The following is a 24282-nucleotide window of genomic DNA, read 5'->3' as shown; positions in this document are numbered from 1 at the left end:
CCTGGCCAAGCTCGGGGCATCCCTGCTGTACCAGAGCGATGAGCGAGAATGACCACCCAGAAGGAAGAAGACAAGGGAGGAAAGTTGGCAGCTTCTGCCCCGACTCTGGAGCCCATCCAGGCCGCTACACTGGCTCTGCTCCCCCGAGCATGCGCTCCGTCCAAGATGACCCGTGTCCAGCTCCTAACCTTCTAGCGCTTCTGTTGTGGCCCCTTAGCTTGCATAGGTCCTTTTTTCCAGAACCTCCTGCCCTCCAGCCCCCACCCCCAGACTAATGAATTACTTGCTTGACCTTCAGATTTCATTTCAATATCATTTCCTCAGGGAGGCCTCCTCTGATCCCTCCAGACTGAGCTGGATCCCCTCCTGACCTCTTAAAAACACATACAGCAAATGGTACTCACAGGATAACCTTAAATGTGTTTGTCATTAGATGAGCAATGTCTTTAGTGTCCTCCGGGCAGTAAGCCCAGGGACCCTCTCTGCCATTCACTGTCCCATTCCCAGTGCTCTACACAGTGCCTGGCACAATGTGGTACTCAACCCCTATCTGATGTTTGAATGAATGAACCAACCCCTGAATGACTCTTTCCTGTTCTGAGGGAAAGACGTCGGTCTCCCCCTACTGCCCCTGTGCCATTTTCCTCCCTGGCCTGTCACTCCTTGGACTGTTAAGCCGAACTGTTAAGCTATGCTTTGTGTTCTTTCTGCAGCTGCCCTTGAGGGATTAGCTGAGTTGGGGAAAGGAAAGAGAAGTGACTTTACCACAGAATAAGGCTCAAGAGTTGTATACCTTTTTTTTTTTTTTTTTAAGTTTCTAAGTTTTTGCAAGAAAACTTACCAAGGAGGGCAAATTCATACCCTGGAGCCCACTCACCTCATGACTGGGCTGCCGTCGCTTCCTTTGTAGGAGCCTGAGTTGCTACTACTTGGGGAGGAGGGCGCGTAACTGGGATGGATGTTAACGGGACTCAGCTGATTCCTGCACAGCATGGACAGAAAGTCTTTCTCCCGTGGGGAGGGCGGGCTGTTGCCAGACTTGTATGACGAAGCTCCATTACTCCGCCCATGGGGCCCTCGGCTGGGAGAAAAGCATGTAAAATGTTCACATGCCTGGGGCGACCAGGGTTCCAATGCTAGTTACTACTAAGCAAATCCAATGCATAGAGTTGAAAGGGCAACATAATTATTAGCAAACTGTCCTTCTGAGCAGCCCTCTTCCCACCTGCCCGAGATTTCTTTCCATCTGCCGTTAGCACGGACAACCTCATTGCCTGCCATTCGTGCAAATAGTTTCTGACCATAAAGCTTGCTTTGGATTAATCCCAAATGGCTGTTAAGAGCACACTCCACGTCAAATATTGATTTGGTTGAGATCCCCTCTGAAGGCTGTGCCAGGACACCTGTTTCAGCTTCAACATGTTTGGGTTTGGTTCATGCTGGCGTAAGAAAACCAGGGTGGTTCATTTGGAGGACAAAGAGAAAGGGGATTGCCCGCAGAGGAGGAGGAGAAAAGAGGAGAAATGAACATAGCCCACACAAATGTCTCAAGTCTATAGTTTAACCACCTATTTTCTTTCCTTTTCTTTCCACCCCCAATGACTTAACACAGCCTTTGTCATTTAGCTGCTGAAATGGAACAGCCCTCTCCTGGCTTCCTGGCCTGTCGTCTTGCCCTCTCAGCAACTGGAGTGGCCTTTCCAAAATGGAACTGGATGTCACTGTCCTCAATGGCTGTCATGGCTGCCCCCATGCCTCATGAGGTCCTATCCCACCTCCCCATCCAACCCATCCTCTGCCACTCCTCCCTCCTCCCTCTGTATTCCAGAAGTCCAAACAACTTACAGTTTCCTGATGATCCAAGCTCTCCATCATCTTTATGTGTTTGAACTTACAGTTTTCTCTGCCTAGAATGTCCTCCTGCTCCCTACCCTAAGCCTTGGGATATCTCCAACTTCGAGACCAATGGGAACCTACTCCAGGCAGCCTTCCTGGATTCTTCCTTCTCTAGACTTGTGTACATGGGGCTCCTTAGTGGTCCCTAGTACTCTGAAATTTATCTCATGGCATCACAACCACACACTGTGTGTCCTTCCTGCTAGACGAGGGCATTCTGAGGGCCGGAGCATAGTCTGTTCTGTCCCCACTACTTGGTGGCACATGGTGGGAGCTCCTGAAATAATGACTATTAAATGAATAAACTGGGTTGGAGCCTTGGCACTGCCACTTACTAGGAACTTAGGCAAGTAAGCTACTTAATACAAGGGGATCTGTAATAACCTTTCTTGCCTCCCTCGCAGAGTTGATGTGAATCAAAGAATGTATGCGAGTGTGTTTGATAAGATGTGAAGGGCGATTCAGCTGCAGGATAGTATGACAGGATCAACTTGTTTGGATTTCCCTATTCATTTACTTCCAGAGATTTGACACCCACTATGTAAGGAAGCAACTTGAGAATGTTGAAATTACTTAAATAGGATAACAGTTCGGTGTCAGGAATATTTCTTGATGACATTACAAGGAAACAGAAGAGAACAAGATACTTTCATACAGAAGTACTGCTTTTTGACCATCCCCCCTGCCCTTGCAGTTTCAAGTACAGCTGCACCCAATGGACACATGTCAATGAGAAACGTGTGTAAATGTGTGTGTGCGTGTGGGTAAACTTGGCTCCAAAACTGCACTTATTTAAAATCAAATGTAATTTCAACTAGCTGTCAACCCAGTAAATCACATATAAATGAAACATCACCAAATTCTAAAGTTAAAAAGTTCTTTCCTTTTGAAATCATCCAGATAGACTCTGCCTCCTTTTCGTGAGAAGGGGACACTTTATATGGAACAGATGGACTGATGGCTTTGTGACAAACCAACTTTAGCAGCCCAGGGGTGCTGGGCTGAGCAGCAGAAAAGAACATGGGCTCTGGCTTGGATCCGATTCTCCACACTTCACTTCTGAGCCTAGTCAGCTGGCCTGACTATTTCTGAATGTGACAGTGAGAAATATGCAGGATTAACCACTACAAGCCAGGGCTGAAAGTAAAGAGCTAGCCCTGAGTTTGACCTGGGCAATCCCCTTCTGAGTCGACCTTCACTAACGACCTGAGACCCTAGCCCTGTTCCAGATGCTTTGAGAGCACAGTTTTACTTAATTTCAACCACCATGCTATAAAGCTGGTACAATTATTACCTCTCATTTACATTACATTAAGTATTCAGTTATGTGAAATAACTGTGGTTCAGGGGAAAATCTGGTCCAAAAATGCACAGCCGAACTAAGATTTAAATACAGATTTTTTTTTTTTTAACTCTGAAGAAATGTCTCCTCACTTTACACAAAGAGAATATATTGTCTGGGGCTTGTAAACAGTATGTAGGTACTGGCTATGGATGTGGTTATTACCTGAAGAATTCACCACTGACTTTTACTGCAGAGCAGTCATTAAGATACAAATGAAATTAGATGGGGATTTTGAAGAACTCATCTGGTATACTGAATGAAGCAAAATCCCGTCAAGTACTAAACACTACTAAAGTACAATTAAATCTTCAATTATATTTCAGGAAATGAGTGGTTAGAATATAATAGCTAACTTATAAAAAAGAAACTACATGCTTAAAAGTATCAGTCTTATTCCTTACATTTAGTTCAGTTCAAATGCTAACACATGGAGGTACAAAGTCATGGCAAAACATTTTCAAGGAGAGGCCAGGGGTCCATGTTTGCCATGGCCATGGCCGGGCAAACGCGATGCTACTTTCCTCAGCCCACACTAAACCCCTCGGTGTGGTGGACAAGAAGAATGCAGTCCACAAGGAGGAGACAGAATTCTGCTGCCCCTGCCCCCTCCTGCACACCTGAATACAGTGAATGGAAATGAAGAGAAAGAGAAGAAAGGAACCTCACAAGGGGCCAAGGAGAATGTCTATTTGCCTGATGCTGTCTTTTACTCCACGGCAACATTACCATTATCATTGTCATCATCATGGCCACTGTTATGGGCTAAACTGTGCCCCACTCCAAATTCATAATATAGAAGTCCCACCCCCAGTCCCTAAGAATGTGACTGTATTTGGAAACATCGCTTTTAAGAAAGGTAATGAAATCCAATTAAATCCTATCCAATTCGCCTAGTGTCCTTTTAAGAAGAGGAAACGTGGACACAGGCACAGAGAAAGGTTCTGCTGATGAAGCAGAGGCAAGATGGCCATCTCTAAACCAAGGAGCGAGGCTTCCAAAGAAGCCAATCCTGCAGACATCTGGTTCTTGGACTTCCAGACTCCAGAATTGTGAGAGGGTGACTTCCTGCTGTGTGAGCCCCCAAGTCTGTGCTCTTTTGTGACAGTAGCCCGAGCAAAATAAAACGATCATCACCACCACCGTCATCATTTCATCCTCATGGCCATCAATATTATTCTTACCACTACTGATGAAAATATCCACTTATGACCCTTTTACAAAATTCTAGGCACCATGTTAAGCACCCATACGTTAGCTCATTTAACTCGGTGAGGAAGATGCCACTATTACCCCATTTTCCAGAGCAGTAAGGCTCGGAGCTTTGGCGTGTGTGCCAATAAATAATGGTGGCTAAACTCAAGCCATATCTCTCTGACTCCAAATTCCAAACCTTTTTTTTTTTTTTCTTTCTCACTTCTATCTGCCCTTGGTCAGATTAGGATTTTAGTTTAAGAAAGAGAATTCCTCAGGGGCACCTGGATGATGAACTCAGTTAAAGTCCAACTCTTGATTCGGGCTCAGGTCATGATCTCGGGGTCATGGGACTGAGCCCTGAGCTCAGCCTGGAGTCCGCTTAAGACTCCTTCTTCCTCTCTCCTTCCTCTTTCTCACTCTCTCGTTCTCTCTAAAATAAATAAATAAATCTTCAAAAAAAAAAAAAGAGAGAGAGAGAAAGAATTTCTCAGAAATGTCAGCAGAGTTGGCCTTCTGTAAGAAGAGATCATTTGTAAATCCTTAAGTCTTGTTTTTAAAATCCCACCAAAAATATTCTCACCAATTCCACCTGTCACTTACTTTTCCCACCCCTTCACCCAGTGTTTCTGCTCACCTTCCTCCCAGAAGCTGATTCTCCACAGAGAAAATTCATTTATTATAAGAGGAACAAGACATTTAAAAGGATTATAAGCTATTACAAGGTTGACAAGGATACCCAACCCATCTAGGGGAGTCGTCCTCGATGCACAGCCCTGTAGAACACAAAAATTACGTGAAATGCCCAAGATACCACCTCACATAAATCTACTGACTATGCTCTGTGCCTGGGCCTGATTAAAAAAAAAATGTTAACATAATGGATAGAACACTGCCAATTCCAATTTTCCATCTATTAAGCATGCATCTGATTTGCACATAATTCTACTTAGCTATTTTAGGTTTCACATAACAGTTTTTAGTCACTCGGAGAAACCACAGATTCCAGACTAGACAATTTTCTCTAAGTCACTCAGTATTGTGGACATTACCTTGGAACTTAACCACAAACACAAATTCTTTTGAAATGTTTAATAAAATTGGCTTCTTTGACAGGCCATTTCTTTTTTCCTCTTGTTCTCTGCTCTTTGAGACTTGTACTATAGGTATGTGCTAATTTTCTTGAATGGGTTAGATAAATGGTTTATTCTCAGAGGAAGCCACAACTGATTTATACAGAAAGTGCTTATATTCATATTCTGTGGTCCTAGAGGTACTTTATTTCCAAAATAGATTATGTTTGGGGCTAGAACAACTGTGCTTTTTCATTGTGGACTTCACTCTTTAGTCACAGTTTTGTCTGGCTTCAGTATTGTTTTTAACAGTAAAACTCTGCACTTGGGTGTCTCAGAGGTCCCTTTATAAACATCGGCTAAATGTTCTGCTCACTGAAAAGAAATAGGAATTATTTGCTTGCTGAATCCCAAGAATGCAACTTTTTAGTAACTAATCAGTTTTTCTCCATGAAGGAAGGGACCTTAAAAATTATGTGGTCCAACCCTCTTTTTACAAACTTGGACACTGTGGCCCACCGAAGTGAAGGGATTTGCCTAAAATCTAAAGACAAATCATCCTCAGAGGTCTTGCTGCTCACTCCATTGAACTGTTTGGGTCCCTGGCTCAGAGCTCACCGTATCACAGAGGTCTCTTGGAAACAGCCTATCTTAAACAAGCGATACATCCTATTAGTCTCAGTGGCCTTTCTCTGTGTGTTTTTTAAAAAATAATTTTATTATTTATGTATTTATTGTCTTTCTTTTCCTACTAGTGAATATAATTTCCATGAAGTTTTGTTTATTGCCCTATCTCTAGACCCTCATAGTAGATGCTCAATAAATACCTATTGAATGAATAAGGTCACTGATAGTAGGAGAGAATCCTAGGCTTACCACTTTTCCCGCCAAATGTGAATGGTAGCTCATGACTTCCCACAGCCCCTCTCTTCCTGCAACCCAAATAGCATCCATGGCGAACATCTGTTGATGCTTGCTACGCTCTAAGCACGGACCCACACTCTACATGTATGAACTAATAAACCCTACGAAGTGGGTATGACTGTAGCCCTATTTTATAGATGAGGAAACTGAGGCAAAGAGAAGTTAAGCAACTTGCTCAGGGCCACACAGACTGTAGGGGGTGGAGCGGGCCCTCACACCCCGGCACCTCGGGCTCCAGAGCCCACATCTGTAGCATTTCTGCTCTCACGCCTCTTGTGGTGATGGCCACCATGTCTATGAACTTTATTATCTTTTCACCCCTTCCCCAAGTGAATGCTGGGAGTAATCAGGGCTCACTTTGTCTTTTTCATGAGGATAAAATGCAAACTCAGCTAGTGGAAAGAAATGGTGAAGTCAGAGGCTTCACAGCTGAGATAACAGATTCATGAAGGGGAGGCAGGTAGGAAGTGGAAACTGGTAGCTGGATACCAGGTAAGTACACAGGTGAGTGAGAGAAGGGGAAGGGAGAGAAGGGTGAGTGGCCACACAGCCAAGGCCTGGATGAGAGATGGCCACGGGCAGACATACCCTGGCCAAGCTCTGTGGCCGCAGCTGGGAAGACAGTGAAAAGTTCCAATTTCAAATCATTATAGAAAACAAAAACTGCTCACTGAGTAATAACAAAGTATGAACTGACGGTTCATCCAGGTGGTTCCACAGGAACGTAAAGGACAGGTAAAGTCACCTGTGTAAAGCGTCTTAATAATTACAGAGCAGAAAACCGTGCCTACTTGCGTGAAAAAGAGGACCGCTTGCTTCCCGGGGCAGACATATGGACCTCAGGAGCGGAAATGCTTCCCGTGCTGCTGGAGGAGCTAAAATCCGCTTCACTACCTGAAAAACAACAGGCGGGGGGGAGAGAGAGGCGTGAAGGAAAGAAACCTGAGACCAGGCTGGCCACTTCCCTGCCTGGCCAGGCCCCCAGGTCCCCTGCAGGGGCACACTCCAGCTCAGCAAGTGGCAGGATTCCAGAGCTTCCCGGCTCTCAGACCCTTTCCTCAAAGCAAACAAGAGAAGGTGCGAGAACGAGGACAATATTTCATAAACACAGCTTAGAAGCCCAGCGGGGCTGGTTTCATAAAGACCGATCTTCCTGTGGACACTCCCTGGTGGCCGAGGTGGGGACAGACACGCAGGGCTCTTCCTGTGCGTCCTCAGCCCTCCCTCGGCCATAGGAACGTTCCGGCCCAAACTTAAGGCAGAAGGAAGAGCATGCCTGTCAGTCCCAGAGTCGTTTTTCCAGAAGAGTGTATCTTTGGGCTTTTGTAGTCAGCTAGCCATTCCTGAATCTGCCCTTGTAGGTCTGGAGAGAATCAGCCGGGGAGAAGCAACAGGGAGGACAGTGAGGAGGGTTACAGACATGTCCTTGAACCTGCTTTCTGGTGAGTGACTCTGACTGCTCTGATGCTTTTCTTTTCTTTTCTTTTTAAAGATTTTATTTATTTATTTGATGGACGGAGATCACAAGTAGGCAGAGAAGTAGGCAGAGATAGAGGAGGAAGCAGGCTCCCTGCTGAGCAGAGAGCCCGACCCGGGGCTTGAACCCAGGTCCCTGGGATCATGACCTGAGCTGAAGGCAGAGGCTTTAAACCACTGAGCCACCCAGGCGCCCCTGCTGCTTTTCTACTAAGAACACAACCTTCACGGGGGACCTGGGTGGCTCAGTCATTAAATGTTTGCCTTGAGCTCAGGTCATGATCCCAGGGTCCTGGGATCAAGCCCTGCATTGGGCTCCCTGCTCAGTGGAGAGCCTACTTCTCCCTCTTCTCCCTCTCGCACTCCCACTGCTTGTGTTCCCTCTCCCTGTGTCTCTCTCTGTCAAATAAATAAATAAAATCTTAAAAAAAAAAAACAAAACAACAACAACAAAAAAAACCACATCCTTCACAAAAAGCCAGAACTGAACATTTCCAAGCAGAATGAAGAAAGTTCACAGTGACAGTGATGGAAACTGGGGTTATAGGGATGTGTGACATTGTAGTCAGGGGAAGAGGAGGGAGATTGTTCATTAGTTTACAAAATCACGTTACATTTTGAGTACAGACTACAGATTGTTATGTAATTAGAAACATGTTGTGTGGCAGAATAATTAATATAAATTCATTTCTAACAAAAACATACAGAGTTCTGAAATGGTAATAATAGAACTATTCCATGGATTGCCTTGGGGAGTGAAGGAGAGTGGAAGAGGCAAAAAAAGGACAAATGGGAAGAAGGAAGAGACGATTTTTTAAAAAGGTAAAATTCTATAAGCTTTCGGAAAATAAATCTAGGTGTACAGCTTTATTTGACCTTATCTCTCAACTCCTACAATAGTTTGTGACTCTTCTGGTCTAGAACCCAGAGCCAGCTCACATTTCTGGGTTGAGAAAAATTGGAATGACATAAAACCTTTGAGTTTCTTTTTTATTTTTTATTTTTTACTTTTCAGTGTACTAGAATTCATTGTTTATGCACCACACCCAGTGCTCCATGCAATACGTGCCCTCCACAATACCCACCACCAGACTGACACAACTTCCCACCTCCCACCCCTCAAAACCCTCAGATTGTTTTTCAGAGTCTGTAATCTCTCATGGTTCATCTCCCCCTCCAATTTCCCTCAACTCCCCTCTCTTCTCCATCTCCCCATGTCCTCCGTGTTAAAAACCTTTGAGTTTCTAACAAGCAGTAAGCTATAATTATCATCACAATAATAACTATTTATTGAGTGCCTACTAGGCACCAGATCCTCTAGGACAAGTTTTCTATTCTTTGTATCTGTTAATCTTGACAGCTCTGTAAAGCAGACGTCAATCTCTCTATTCTACTACTGAAGAAATCAAAACTGATTTGCCCAAGGCTTGTGGGGAACAAATCCTGGTCAGGACCAATCTCCATGCCACTTCTCCACACCATGCTGCATCCTCAAGAAGGCAGTGGGAAGGACGCCTGGGTGGCTCAGTAGGTTAAAGCCTCTGCCTTCGGCTCAGGTCATGATCCCAGGGTCCTGGGATCGAGCCCTGCATCGGGCTCTCTGCTCGGCGGGGAGCCTGCTTCCTCCTCACTCTCTCTCTGCCTGCTTCTCTGCCTACTTGTGATCTCTGTCTGTCAAATAAATTAAAAAAAAAAAAAGGCAGTGGGAAGAAGGAGGGCTCCGGGGAGCTTCCTGGATACACTATATACTCCTGTTTCCCTAATGGCCAAGAGGACCCACTGGTACAAGATGCAGCCAGACTGGCCCACTAGTGAACAGATTCTCTCACTGACAAGTTGTATTAATTTTGCTAGAAGGAAAGGCAATGGCAGGGCAGAGACAGAAGTCCCTTCCTGGACTCCCAGCACCTCTCTGGAAGTTCATCCTCTTCTGGAAAAGACACCAAAAATGGCCACTTAGCACAGATGATGGCAGTGAATCATAATTCCCAACAGAAGTCCAGGAGAATTAGGCAGTTTATCAGGACTGAGAGTGGCTATTCCTTCCGGATTTCAGAGACTCTGTCTAATGTTGTAACAGGCTCCCCAAATGTAATTAGTTCCCTCTGAGTAACACACTAGCTAAACCCCAGTATTTTACAGTCTCAAGGATTCATGATTGGTAGTGCTATCCGGCAATATGCTAGTCCTGACCTCCTAATTCCACCGGCCCTGTCTGCTAGTAAGTCATCAGGTTAGTGACTAAGTGATAAAGGCAGACAGTTTTCAAAAAACAGATCCTGTGGGTGCAGCCACCAGGCTCGAGAGACGATTTTCTAACGTAAGATTTTGACTCCGAAACACCCAATTTTCATCCCTTAAAAGAAATGCAAAATCCCACCAATTATAACTTAACTACCTGAATAAAAACAGAAATTCTACAACAGAAACAGACCAGAAAACTGCTGAAAATCCATTGTTTCCTCAAGATGCCTTTGATCTGTGGTAATTATGTACTCTGAACTGAAGGGACGAGTTTGCTCTCCACCTCACTGCTATTGGAACTCGACGTACTGACTCCTAGGTATGGGCGGGGCCCATGTTTGTTCCTATACTTCTCTATCTTACCTTCTGGAAGAGGTTAGAAGATTCATGAAGGGTACCCAGCGGCTGCATGCAGGATTGAGTAAGAGGATAGAGAAAAACATTGACGCTACTTAATGCCATTTCACTTTGCTATGTTTTAAAATATATTTTCAGTTTGGTTAATGCAAGGTAAAGTCAACACACTCTTCTTAAGGGATACGCAGAAAGGTCAATTGTACTACATTATCTGATACCCAAACTCTTTCCATTTACTAAGCAAGATAACTAAGAGGAAGACTGGAGATCTGAAAGTCCCCGTTTACCTACCAGCTGGCAACAAAGACTCCAGGAAGGAGAGGCTCTCTCTACTCGTTTCCTTTAATCAGCGTGTGCAACTAGGTTAGTGCTGTGGGGATTGTAGCTTTTTAAGGATCATCGATATTATTCAAACCATACAAAGACAGCACCTAACCTAAAAACACAGGCCTTGCGTCAGACAGCCCGGGTTCAAATCCCGCCACTACTCCTCACTAGATGGGGGCCTTCCGGCAAGTTACTTCACCTTTCTGCACTTCAGTTTCTCCATCTGTTACACGGAGATGATAATCATGGATTCTGCCTCTTAACATTATTGTAAGCAAGGAATGTGTGTGTGTGTGTTTGTGTGTGTGTGTATTTACAAACACATGCATACACACACACACACACACACATATAAACCACTTGATCCTTTGTAAGGTCTCAATAAATGTTAGCCATTCTTCTCCTGCAGAGGTTAAAAAGACAAATTTATTACACATTTCCTTTGTAGGAAATTTAGAAAACAGCAATGATCTGCAAGACAAAATGCAGTCTATTATTCCATCACCAAAAAATAACTAAAGTTAACCTTTTGGTGTATAATTACTCAGCATTCCTAGTTAATACATTACTATGTAGCCTAATTGCTTTTCTTTTAATATGTGAATATCTTGAAAATATACTACATTATAGGTCTATATATATATAGATATACACACACACACATATAAATATATATTTAAGATATATTTATATATATATTTAAGATTTATTTGAGAGATTGAGAGAGCAGGGGGAGGGACAGAGGGAGGAGAGGGAGAGAGAAACTCAAGCAGACTCTGTGTTGAGTGTAGAGTATGAAGTGGGGCTCGATCTCACAACCTTGAGATCACGACCTGAGAGGAAAACAAGAGTCAGATGCTTAACTGAGCCACCCAGGTGCCCCTGTGTTGTGTTCTATTAAATCAGTGAGTATATAGGCTATGTTCAATTTTTCTATTATGAGTAACAAACACTATGTGCCAGAAACCATTCTAAGCATATTTACTTACCAACTCATTTACTTCCCATTATAGTACAGACCTTATGAGGTAGGGACAATTATCAGTCCCTGTTGCAGACGAGGCAGAAAAGTTGAGTGACATGCACAAGGGGAGACAACTATCAAGAGGTGGAGGCAAGACTTGTACTTAGGCCAAGAAGGCCAAGGAGACTCCTCGCTGAGCTGGGAGCCCAAGGCAGGGCTCAATGCAGGACCCTGAGATCATGACCCGAGCTGAAGGCAGACGCTTAACCAACTGAGCCACCCAGGTGCCCCCTTGTCTGCTATTCTTTAGAATCAATGCCTGAAGGAATTTTTAAGCCAAAGGATATGCTCAATTTCAAGAAATTTCATATTGCATAGCATATATTTTTGGATGGCATTAGCCTAAAACAGTTTTTGTGGTCAAGAGCGTGTTTGTCTCCACGTGCCTGTGTGTAGACCTCGAATCTGATGTCACAGAGAATACTCGGAAAGAGCGCAGGACACAGTATTTGCTATCACAGACTTGTGTTTGAACAGCTAAAGGGAGTTTTAAATGCATGCCTAAGTTATCCTCATCAGTATTGTCTCTGATCAGCTGCTGGCGTTGGTGGAGCAGGATTCCAGGACTGAAAGCAGTGGATGAACCTGATGACCTCTACTTCCTGATGCCAATGTCTTGGTGACTGCACATCCTGCGGCAGAAGGCATTCTCCAACTAGTGAACTCTGCTCCCTGGCCTCCAGAAACTCTGGTGGCCTTTGCTTGTAGTACCACTGGTTCTCTTGAGAGACATGACTCTTTTTCATGTTAGGGCAATAAGCATTCTGTGCATGTGATGGTGAGGCCAGGAATGAGAGAAGGAAGGAAAAATGGAAACAAAAAGAGTATGTGCAAAAACTGATAACTAGACTTCTTTTTTTGAAACACTGCCTGCGAACTGGTCTCTTAGGACATTATTATTTTTGCTTTCAGGAGACTATGGAGTCCTCAGACATCAGAACATCACAAGCCTCTGAAAACAGAGTCTACTAAGCTGTGTTAAGCCATTCTAAACCACTGATTGAAGCAACCCCAAACCTTCCTTTATCCTTTGTCACCACAAAGCTATCAAATTAATTCAGGTTGGCCACCTACATCCCTACCTCAAACAGAGGCAACAAATTAAAAAGGGAAAAAACAAAAACAAAAAAATAGTTCCCCATCCCTTCTCCCCCACCCCCAACACACAACACACACACAGATACACAGATCTTTTATTTAAAGGTCTCTAGGGAGGACAGGAGCCATTTCCACTGAAGCCAAGCAGAGCTATTAAAGAGCAGCTGGGGAAGTGGACACATGTAATTAAAGAAGACACTATTTACAAAAAAAAAAAAAAAAAAGCTTCTTTAAAGTAGATTCTGTAGAACGGACTCTTAGCTGTGAAGCTCTGGGGCACCCAGCCAGTGAATCCAAGAAATGCTTCACAAACTAAACAGGATTTTTGTTTTAGTTTCTGCAAACTATTCTCTAAAACCCCTATAGGCATTTACCTTAGAAAAGGGATATTTGATCAAAAGATCAATAAACCGATTGTATATATATATACGCAAGTTTTCTTGCATTGCAGAACAGAAGACTTTCTGAAAAAGTATAAATGCATTTTCATTTGTATCATAATTTAGAAAGGATTTACCTTCATTATGATTGAGGTTTAATGGATGGAGCAACCATAAACTTAAAATACACAATTAGGGGCGCCTGGGTGGCTCAGTGGGTTAAAGCCTCTGCTTTAGGCTCAGGTCATGATCCCAGGGTCCTGGGATCAAGCCCCGCATCAGGCGGGGAGCTTGCTTCCCTGTCTCTCTGCCTGTTTGTGATCTCTGTCTGTCAAATAAATAAATAAAATATATATATATATATATATATATACACACATACACACACACACACACACATACACACACAATTAAAAACAAAAAGAAGTTCAAATTTAAAGTATTTGGAAGATAGTTTTGTATTTAAAAAATCTGACTACATAACAGCAAAATTCCTTATAGGAAAATAGCAGTTAAAGACAAATAATAAACCAAAGGAAAATATTTACAACAGAAGACAGACAAACGGCAATCTCCTTAATTTACCAAAAACTCATACAAATTGGAAAAAAAAGAAAACCCTAACAGAAAAATGGGCAAAGGACATGAACAAGCAGATGGTAGATATAGAGAAAAATAAATGACCAATACACATGGACAGACATTCAATCTCATATGTAACATAAAAAATGTAAATGTAAACAAGGAGATTTTTTTCAGTTATCAGATTGGCAAAAAATTTAAAAATCTAAGTTTGAGAATACTAGCTCTGTTGAAGGTTTGAGAAAAACACTCTGATAAGAGTCAAGAAGAGTGTGAGGAGAAATTTCTCCCGCACATGAGCATTGAACAAACAACCTAAATGCCCATCAGTGATGACTGGTGAAGTCAGGTGGTACAGCCACCTAGGAGAATACCTATCAAGGAGTGACATGAACCTGTCCGTGCTAAATGAAAACATCTCGAAGCCATGTGGCTAGATAAGAAAAACAAGATGCAGAATAGTGGGTGCGGCATGTCTGCTGCTTCATAAATAAATCTTTAAATAATATATAACTGGCTATATCCACAGAACAGTTTCACTGAGGGATTAAAAAAAAGATCTGTTAATAGTGGTTTCCCTTTGGAATGGGACAGTAGGGATCTAAAGAGACCCTCATCTTCACTTTATATCTTTCTGAGCCATTTCGCTCCTCTAACCATGTGCTTATTACTCTTCTTATAAAAAAATGATAGGATACACTAAAATAATGGGCAATTGATTTTTCCTTTGAAAAAGATCTAAAATTTTTAAAGAAAAAGGATTTTATAGTAAAAAGCAATCATACCATTTATAGTAGTGTTAAGAGGGCTTTGGAGTCAAGTCACTTGGGTTTGAGGAATCATGCCTCTTCTACTAACTCTGTAAAGCTTAGGCAAATTATTTACCTTCTCTCTGCCTTAGTTTCCTTATCTGTGAAATGGAGATAAAGATATTAATAGTAAGCATCGTTAAGGGATTCCAGGAATTAGACGATGCATACAAGAAAGTTAGAACAGTGCTTGGCACGTAGCAAGCACTCAATCTATGTTAGTTGTTATAATTTCTAGTTAGAACTACTGGTACAGTGGCTTGAAGGCCAGAAAAAGCTTTTAAACATCTTTCCCCTAAAAAGACCCACAATACAAAATGCCTTATCCTACTTAAGTCAAACGTTCTTACAAACACTCTTTACAAAAGGTGGTTTTCCTTCAGCCATTTATCAGTGGAGACTATGTTTCTATTTTTTACTGTGTGTGTGTGTGCACAACAGAGTATGTCTCAAAAATCTGTTGTCCTAAAACAAACTCTCCATGGCCTCCTCCGAATGTCTTTATAGAGTTGCTCCTGGGTTACAACCCACTTTAAGTAAGCCCCAGGGGAAATGCACGTAGGTTGCTTGACCTATTCTTACCAAAGGCCAGTCCCCTGAGCTAGGAAGCTTTGAAGGTCTTTGAGAAAGAAGGGAAGGAGCATGGGAGACGAGGCCCAAGAGGACAGAGAGGGTCAAAGACATCTCCATCTGTTCACTCCTTCATCTTGGGCTGGTTCAACTACCTGTCTTGATGATAGAAACACAGGGAATACACCTGCTGACCAAGAAAGCAGATGAAAGAAAGAATAAAGCGATCTAAAGAAACTTCCAAAAAGCAGGGGGAGTGAACATTTCTGACAGAAACCCCAGATACATCTAGTCTCCCTTTGCATCACCATCAGCGAAAAATAACACTATGCATTGGCCAACCTGAGTAGAGTACAGGAAAGACAACGGGTGCTGTTTGGTTTTGTGAATGACCACCCAACTTCCGTGGGCCTGTTCTCGTGATCAGTAATAAATAAATATGTGTCCCTGTTATCTTACCCCAGATGGCCAAAAAGAGAAAGCAGGCAAGAGATCCGTCAGTTCAACCTAAGGCCAATCAGGTGCCTCTGGAATCTTCTATAACCACAGCCCCACACTACCCAGCATCACCAGAAGGAGGCGCCAGCCTTCAAAGTCACACACCAACAAGCTCCACCCAAAGAAGGCACTATAAACTCTGGCTCCATCTCTCAGCAGCTGTGTGTTCTTGTCCAGGTGATTTTAACCTCACCAAGCCTTAGTTTTCCTATTTATGTATATATGTATGTATTTTTTAAATGACTAACTTGTTTAACAAAAATTTATTGAGCATCTGCTATGTTGTTATGCGTCAGGCCCCACTCTAGGTGGAGAGCAAATCCTATCTTGGAGAGTTGTTGTGAAATTGAAATAAATCAAAAGTGAAATGTGTGGGAAGTGCTTGACAGGCTCATAAATACTCACTTTATAATTATTATTAATAATACAATGATTCCTAAATCTTACTACCTAAAGATCATCAGGAAAGTTAAGTAATAGCGTGTATGTCTGGTTAACACTCACAAAAATTCCAGTTCAGAAGGTTTGGGGGGAATCCAGGAATGTGCATTTTCAGTCATTACCACAGATGACTATGTAACCAGCAGTCACAGACCACACTGAAGAGGAATCCAAAGATAAAGAATACATGGAATCTTTCCCCAGGTCTAGTCAGATTGCAAGGACTCTCTTCAACAGAAAGCTGAAGGTGAGTGAGCAGAAGTTGAGGTGGACCAGACATCACCTTTGTCAAGGACCAAGCACCTAGAAAAGAGTCTACCTTCCAGAGTGACTTGCCCCCTCACAGATCTCCAGAAGCCCCTTTCTGGGCTAAATCCATCTTCAAAGAGTTGTAAGGGGTGACAGGGACATAGAGAAAACGTGGCTTGTTTGAAAACTGGCCCAGATCCAGCCAAACTCGTGTACACATGATGGTTTGTAAAGCTAGGGAGATGCTTAGCAGTTGGCCCATGGTTTGAAGTCCTCATAATCCCGTTTTAAAGAGGAGGGACTGGGGCTTCAGGGTGGCTCAGTTGGTTAAGCATCTGCGTTCAGCTGAGATCATGATCCTGAGGTCCTGGGATGGAGCCCCACGTCAGGCTCTCTGCTCAGTGGGGAGTCTGCTTCTCCCTCTCCCTCCGCTCCTCTCCCTGGCTTGTATTCTTTCTCTCAAATAAATAAATTAAATCTTAAAAAAAAAATTAAAAAAAAATAAAGAGGTTGGGCTGACCAGTTTGGAGCTGGGGGTGTCAAATACCATTCAGCAGAGAGAATCAGCTCACAATCTAGCACACTCCCTGTCTGGGTTAGCCCATCAGCCCTGACTCGCTGCCTTCAGTGTGGTCGATGTGTACATGGCTGACACGCTGAATGGCGCCAAACCCACCACACAACCATCCACCATCACCCCATGCTGAATCAGCACCGGGCACCAAACTTTCAGCAGGTGGGCACAGAGGCAACCGTCTCCCATTGCCTTCCACCGAACAGGTCTGGGAAGGGTTACATCTATTATAGCCATGAACTTCATCTTAATTGATTATTCTGGGAACCTGGTAATAACAGAAGTAAATCTGCCCTGAAGAATTTTCCAGACTCTTACATGTTCCTTATCTTTAAGTTCTTGTCAGGTTCACTGAACTGAACTTTCTGCCCCTTTAAAAAAGCTAGCTGGTTCTATTCAAGGAGAAGTGTTTATCCAGTGATTACCAAAATGAAGTGCCTGCCTCCGTGTCTGGCAGGAAGACCTAAATCAGGGAAAAGCCATCCTTGAGGTGTTGGGGTGGGATCAGAGCAGGGGTGACATTGTGGGGGGGAGTTAACAGGGGAGAAAGCATGGGGGATGCAGGGGTGGCAGAGAGAAATGGGGACTGACAAGTCATCAACACTGAAAAGTCAGAGCAGGGCTAGGAATGAGGTCTGTGACTTCACGTCCAGAGCATAAAAGGAAAGGATGAGTCTTTTTTGAAGTCATCTCACCTTCCACTCCCAGTAAAGTGGTGTTGTCTGCAGGCAGTTCCAGACCATGAATGCAACAAAAACACCCACTCGCTAGGAAGACATGACATAATCTACCACTTGCTACAGAGACTGGCAACAGCATTAAAACAGCATGGTTTTTCATTTTGTTTTATTTTATTTTTTCTTAAGATTTTATTTATTTATTTATTTATTTATTTATTTATTTATTTAAGACAGGCAGAGAGAGAAAGCCAGTGCTCCAACAGTGGGAAGGGCCGAGGGAGAGAATCTGAGACAGACTCTGAGCTTAATCCCTGGACCCCGAGATCCTGACCTGAAATGAAATCAAGAGTCGGATGCTTACCCAGCTGAGCCACCCAGATGCCCCTCTTTTATGTATTTATTTATTTATTTAACCTCACTTCTGTCAGAAGAGCCATTTTCTAAGTTGACTCAAGACCTAACAGCCTTGGCAGCCTCCTCTCGTCTTCCCCACCCTGTGAAACAGCCTTGAGGGTGCACCACATGATGTGTATTCTCCACTCACAGGCCACCCCCCAGGGCTGTGGCCCCGATAGGGAGGGGTGCAGGAAGGGGTGCCACAATCCACACCTTCGCTGAAGCAGCCTCTTGCACTGGACCCTCTCCCTTGACTTTCTCAGCAGCATTGACCTTCCCCTTTTTCTATACTGGAACAGTCTGCCAGGTAATTACATCCCTGGACCTTGGCAACACTCAGCCATGCTCCACTGCTAATATCTCGATTTCCTTTCCCCTTGGTTCATGCATGATATATCACCTCTCGGTTTTACCCTTGCATTTTCAATCTCTGTGAAGTTGTTTCTCTTTGTTTTTTATGAGGTGACAGTTTAGTAGCCTCAGTTACCAGCTGTGTGACCTTAGCAAGACACATAACCTCTCTGTGCCTTGCTTTCTTCTCTAAAAGGGAAAAGATAATAGTATCTATCTCATAGAGTGTTGAAAAGATTATATAAGCTAATATATGAAAAAGTAGTGCCTGGCACCCAGTTAACACTTTAGAGAATCTTTTTTTTTTTTAAGATTTTATTTATTTATTTGAGAGAGAGCATGAGAGGGGGAAGGTCAGAGGGAGAAGCACAGCTCCCTGCTGAGCACAGAGCCCAATGTGGGACTTGATCCCCGGATTCCAGGATCATGACCTGAGCTGAAGGCAGTCACTTAACCAACTGAGCCACCCAGGAACCCTCAGTTAACACTTTAAAATACTGCCTTTATTTTTATTTTTCTTCTTATGGTCACCCTCACTGAATCACATCTGGGTCCCAACATGTATAACCAAACCAGGGAAAAGGACTTGGAGCAGGAACGAGGAGTGAGGGGAGGCTGTCATCTGGGATGTGAGTAACAAAACTAGCATGAAAACAGACAGAAGGTGGTTCTGACAGAGAGTGGTAAGGATTCTGCCTCCTTCCTTGAGATTATAAATCAGTGAGTAAATCCTCAGCTCTGGGCTATGTTGACCGAACTCTCCAATTTCACACGAAAGCCTGAAGCACATCATAGAGAGCTAACTACTGAACCTTCTTGTAGAGGCTGTGGGTCACCACACCGTAGGAGACAAGCTCCACCAGGGCAAGATTTGATGCATTCCTACTGGAACGCCCCACAGCTCTCTGCACCCCTAGCAGGTGTCCAGTTGAGACAATGATCCTGCTGTCGAGAAAGGGGCAAGTCCCTTAGGAGGGACACAACTTGGGTTCAAAAGATGCCAACAAAGGGAAATATTATTTCCTGCTGGTAGGATTAAGATTCCATGGAAGAGGCTCCCGGAACTACCTGGCTTTCAAAACTACCCACGACTATTCAACCCATAGACAAGGAGTGGTGGAGACAGTCGTCCAGGGCAAAGGGAGCAGCATGTGAAGGCAGCAGCCCTGGAGGGAGAAGTAACAGCAGCGAATGAGGTGATGAAGGCAGTTCAGAGGACAGATAGTCAAAATTCTTTTTTTTTTTTTAAGTTTACTTATTTTAGAGAGAGAGAGTGTGTGTGAGCATGGGGGGAGGGGCAGTGGAAGAGGGAGAGAGAGTCTCAAGCAGACTCTCCACTGAGTGTAGAGCCTGACTCAGTACTTGATCTCACAGCCCTGAGCTCATGACCTGAGCCAAAACCGAGAGTCGAACACTTGCCTGACTGTGCCACCCAGGGGCCCCTAGTTGAACATTCCTCTAAGCCACGGGCCCCAAAATTTGTGTCTGGCAACAAGTGTCTCGTACTGGACACAGACTTTTTTTATTTTCTAAAATCCCTACATTTCTTTCTCGGAGAAAACATGTCAACATGTTACCTTCCTCAGAGAGGTGGAGATTAGAGAAGAGGAACCACACGTTTTCCTACCCTAGCGATACCGCAGCCATGGTTTCTTCTGAAGTGACTGCTGGGATCTTCCGTGGCCTACTGATACCCTCCTTCAGTGATCTTCACGTATCAAGAACCAACTGGACCAATGGAAATGAGACATGGGAGAAAATGGCAAAGACTTCCGGTCACGGTGCTGTGTGGGAACCAAGCAGAGGCCCAGAGAGTCACTTTTCATTATTTTCTCTGCAGAAAACCTATGAGTCACGGGTGCACAGAATTGGATTAATCAAATTCTTTGGTTCCTGACACACTCTCATCATTGGTCCACGCAAGACTACCTTTATTTTAGTTCTTTACTGACCAGTTTGTATGAGCCAGTATTCATGTTTATTTAGTATTTATTTATTGTACTTATGTTTTTGTTTATTTCTTTACATTTAATCTTATAGTAAATGAAGAAACCACCACCCATCACAACAACTAAAATGTCAACACTAACTTATACCTACCTCCGCTTTCTATTCCCTGGTCACCATTTCCTTGCTTTCATTTTTACAAAGAATAGTCACATCTATAAGTATTCCTAAAAAGTAGATTCTTTTTTGTTTTCTGTTTTGTCCATCTTTCACTTTTTAATAAACAGGCTACTATGATATGTATCATCTTTTGGGATGATTTAGATTCAAAATATATTGCTAAGATTTTCCATATATCTGTAGTACATTCATCTGACTGCTATATAATATTCCACTGTATCTTATACCATAATTTATTTCTTCATTCTCCTGATGATGAGAAAATGAACTGGGTTTATTCCAGTTACTCATCTAGCCGGAGTTTCCATTCTGATAAACAACTATTTGTATTTCCAGAGGCACAAGTCTCCCTAAGGAAAAACAAAACAAAACAAAGCCAAAAAAAACCCAGAAGAGTAAATCCACTTTTATGTAATATATTCCATAGACAAAAAGAAATGCTCTGTGGACCATCTGTCTTTCTATACCTTTCCCTCTCATTGTCATAGGGAGTCAAGAGCTAAAAGTAAAATTGGACTCTCTGCTTTACCCTATCTCAGCACTCCTGAGGTGATCTTCATTCTTGGGTCATTCTGACCCTGACTAGCCCTAAAAGATCAGGAAGTCCATGATACTATTTTAGGTTTTGCTTAAGTTATCTCCATGACCTTGCCCCTTAGCCTCAGCAATGAGACGGGCCCATGAACATGAGAAGCTGGCCCAGAGCTACTGTTTTATGAATATAACCTCACTGTGGGAGACAATCCTTGCTCCAGGGTGGGGAGTAATGGACCCAAGTGGCTTCCTTAACACAGCCCAGAACTGGTCAAGTACCTCGTTCTAAAGCCAAATGCTAGGTTTGAGTCACAGGTAGAGGAACGATCTGGGTTTTTAAAAGGCGCCACTGTTGTGGAGAAGGGGAAGAAGCTGTGTAAAAGTTTCCAAATCAGAAAGCCACTGCCCTACTTTGGAAAGGTTGAAGCTAAAGTAAAATTTCTATCTTTTGATTTTCATCTAAGTATCTCCATGGTAGAGCTGACGACTTGTCACTTCCTAGTGTTTCTGTGAAGTTAGTAACTAGGTCTGTGAAGCAGGTCAGACAATTATAGCATAGATTTTAAATCACCCTCTGCTCCCAAATTCACCAATATTCTTCTCATTCCTCTAGGATGGTGGTTCTCAAAATGTGGTCCCAAATCAGCATCAGCATCACCTGGGGCCTTGTTAGGAATGCAGGTTCTCGGACTACACCTCAGACCCGAGGCAGGGGTGGAGCCCAGTAATCTGGGTTTTTAATAAGCCCTTGAGAAGGTTGGAGAAGCATTGCTCTGAGACACCCCGACTGAGATCCTGAGTACATAGCACAGTGCTGCATGGCTACCTCCGAGAAACAGGCCATCGGGCTTGACTGTGACTTAAACACAGCTGTACACCGCTGTATACATTTCGGGAATCATTTTCACACATTTCATCTTCAAGATGAGTCAATTTCTCAGTTTACTTGGCATAAATCCGAGTGTTACTAACCATGCTTCACATAATTGACAATGCCTAAGACCCGTAGGTAAGAGCAGGGTCTAGCACGGGTAGCTTCTGAGTTCAGATATCTGATCTTTTTACTGACAATGTGACCGCAGGCAGTCCCTTGATCTCTCTGCACCTGAGTTCCTTACTCCAAGAAGGCATTGAGCATGCCTTGCAGATGGGATCACTGTGAGAATTAAAGGATCGACTGTGGACGACTGTAAGTGCACAAGAAATACTCATCATTGCTACGATTGGCCTACTTACCCATGTGTTCCATATGTATTGCTAAACACTTACACTTCCCTAAGAATTCTTGCATTTGGGCACTATAAATGCGTGTGTGTGTGTGTGTTTTAAAGTACCATGGCTTAAAGAAGAAGGTAAAGTGTTTATTATGTGACTAACGTATAATGCAGGTGACATAAGGTTTTTACAAACTACTGGGCTTTTGTCAGAAATGGTTTACCATGTTCGCATGCTGTTCAAAGTGGTTTACATGTATTCTTATTTAATCCTCACGGTAAGCCCATGAGACAAGGTACAGTTTTATCTCATTTTACAGATGAGAGAAGGAAAGCACAGGTAACTTGCTTGTGGTTACACAGCTCATAAAGGGTGCAGCTGGGATTTAAAATCAGGCATACGGGCTTGAGAAATACCAAATAATAAATGCATTAAAATATGCCTTAAGCACTAAGAAGGCACACCTGCAAGGAACTTCGAGAGTTGGGGAAAATGCGGTTTTACCATAAATGCTTGCTTGCTTGCTCTTGCAAAGGGCATGCCGAAACCTTTGAAAATTCATTTACAATCAATCTGCAGCAGAGGTTTTAACAAGATTATCACCATTCTGCTCTGCTCTGTATCTCTTATGGAGCGCAATTAGTGAACACAGACCACACTGGCAAGGAGACTGCCTTTTTTTTTTTTTTTAAACACATTAACCCTTGGGGCTGAGCCATTCACATATTTTCAACAGAGATAACAGGATTGAATCTTCATTCTTAAATGAAAAGTGAACATATTGTGAATGCACTTAAAAGTAGTATTGCCATTTGAAAACATCTAATAGAAATGGGTTTTTCATGGTATGGTCTGAGGACACCTGCATCTGCGCACCAAGGCTATTTGCTGGAAATACACAATGACTCATAGTCCAGACTCACGGACTAAAATTTCTTTACATCATTCTCATAATCCACATTTTTACAAACTGTCCCCAGGTGATCTTTTACACACACTAAAGTATGAAAAGCACCATCATAAATGGCTCTTGTTTTTTAATATTTAACTATAAACTGCAAGCCACCCGCTCAGAGCTGTTTAGTAACTCTGCATTCTGTCTGCTTCTTCCCATCGGGAAGGTTCCACACCCAGGCCATCAGCGTTTCTCACCCGGAATTAACCGCAACAGCCCCACACTGCGTCCCAGCTACTCAGCGTGGTCCCGAGCACTCTATCTTCCACGCTGCTCCAGAGCATAGATCTCATGAGGTGACCCCCCTGTTGAAACCCTCTAATGGCACTCATGTCCTTCAGATCAAGTCCATACTCCCCGGCGTGATTTCCAAGCCCTTCTGCCTCCCTTCAGCTGCCACTGCCTCCCGGCCCAATGCAACCACCGTCATTTGCTGAAGGCAGCGCAACTCCCCCTCCCTGGATTATTCTCCTGTCCCTCTGGGCCTGGCTAACTACTACCTGTTCTTCAGGTCTCCAGCCTCAACCTTTAATTGCTTCAGGAAGGGAAGCAGGTGCCCCTCCTTTAGGCTCCTCAGCCTACCCAGAATATAAGAAGCATTCATCACACTGCAGTGTGATGTCTGTTTGCAATTTCCCCACGTGTCATCAGCTTCTTGAGGGCTTGTTCGTCCTTGTATCCCAGTGTCTACGGCAGCCTTTAGCACACAGTAGGGGCTGTGGCCTTGACAGATTTCACACTGTTCAAGGTTCCTCCACTCTTGTCATTCAGCAATGGCTCCTGGAAAGGCTCTCTGAGTTACCTTCCTTTTTCTTTCAGTTGGATTGATGGACTAGTATTAATTACAAGTAGGAAAAAATAGTCCCTCCACTCCTATCTCCATCCCACATGCCCAAATCTCTTAAAACTCAAGGTTTCATCATATGATCTCCCTGATATAAGGAAGTTGAGAGGCAACGTGGGGGG

At 43.4% G+C, this 24282-nt stretch overlaps 1 protein-coding gene across 13 annotated transcripts in view; it reads right to left on the bottom strand.

Annotated features, from left to right (window-relative positions):
- SYBU (syntabulin) overlaps positions 1-24282 on the bottom strand; it is a 110539-nt gene that overhangs the window by 4114 nt on the left and 82143 nt on the right. For all 13 annotated transcript variants that reach the window (XM_032858456.1, XM_032858454.1, XM_032858457.1 and 10 more), the window contains 2 exons: positions 7221-7323; positions 878-1081 (listed from right to left, as the gene is read on the bottom strand). In XM_032858456.1, the coding sequence (XP_032714347.1) occupies positions 878-1081; positions 7221-7323 (307 nt within the window). The remainder of the gene's footprint in view (positions 1-877; positions 1082-7220; positions 7324-24282) is intronic.

This window comes from Lontra canadensis, unplaced genomic scaffold (assembly GCF_010015895.1).
Source record: "Lontra canadensis isolate GAN:19392208 unplaced genomic scaffold, GSC_riverotter_1.0 scaffold15, whole genome shotgun sequence".
Lineage (NCBI taxonomy): Eukaryota > Metazoa > Chordata > Mammalia > Carnivora > Mustelidae > Lontra > Lontra canadensis.
This window is presented reverse-complemented; position numbering and strand designations above follow the sequence as displayed.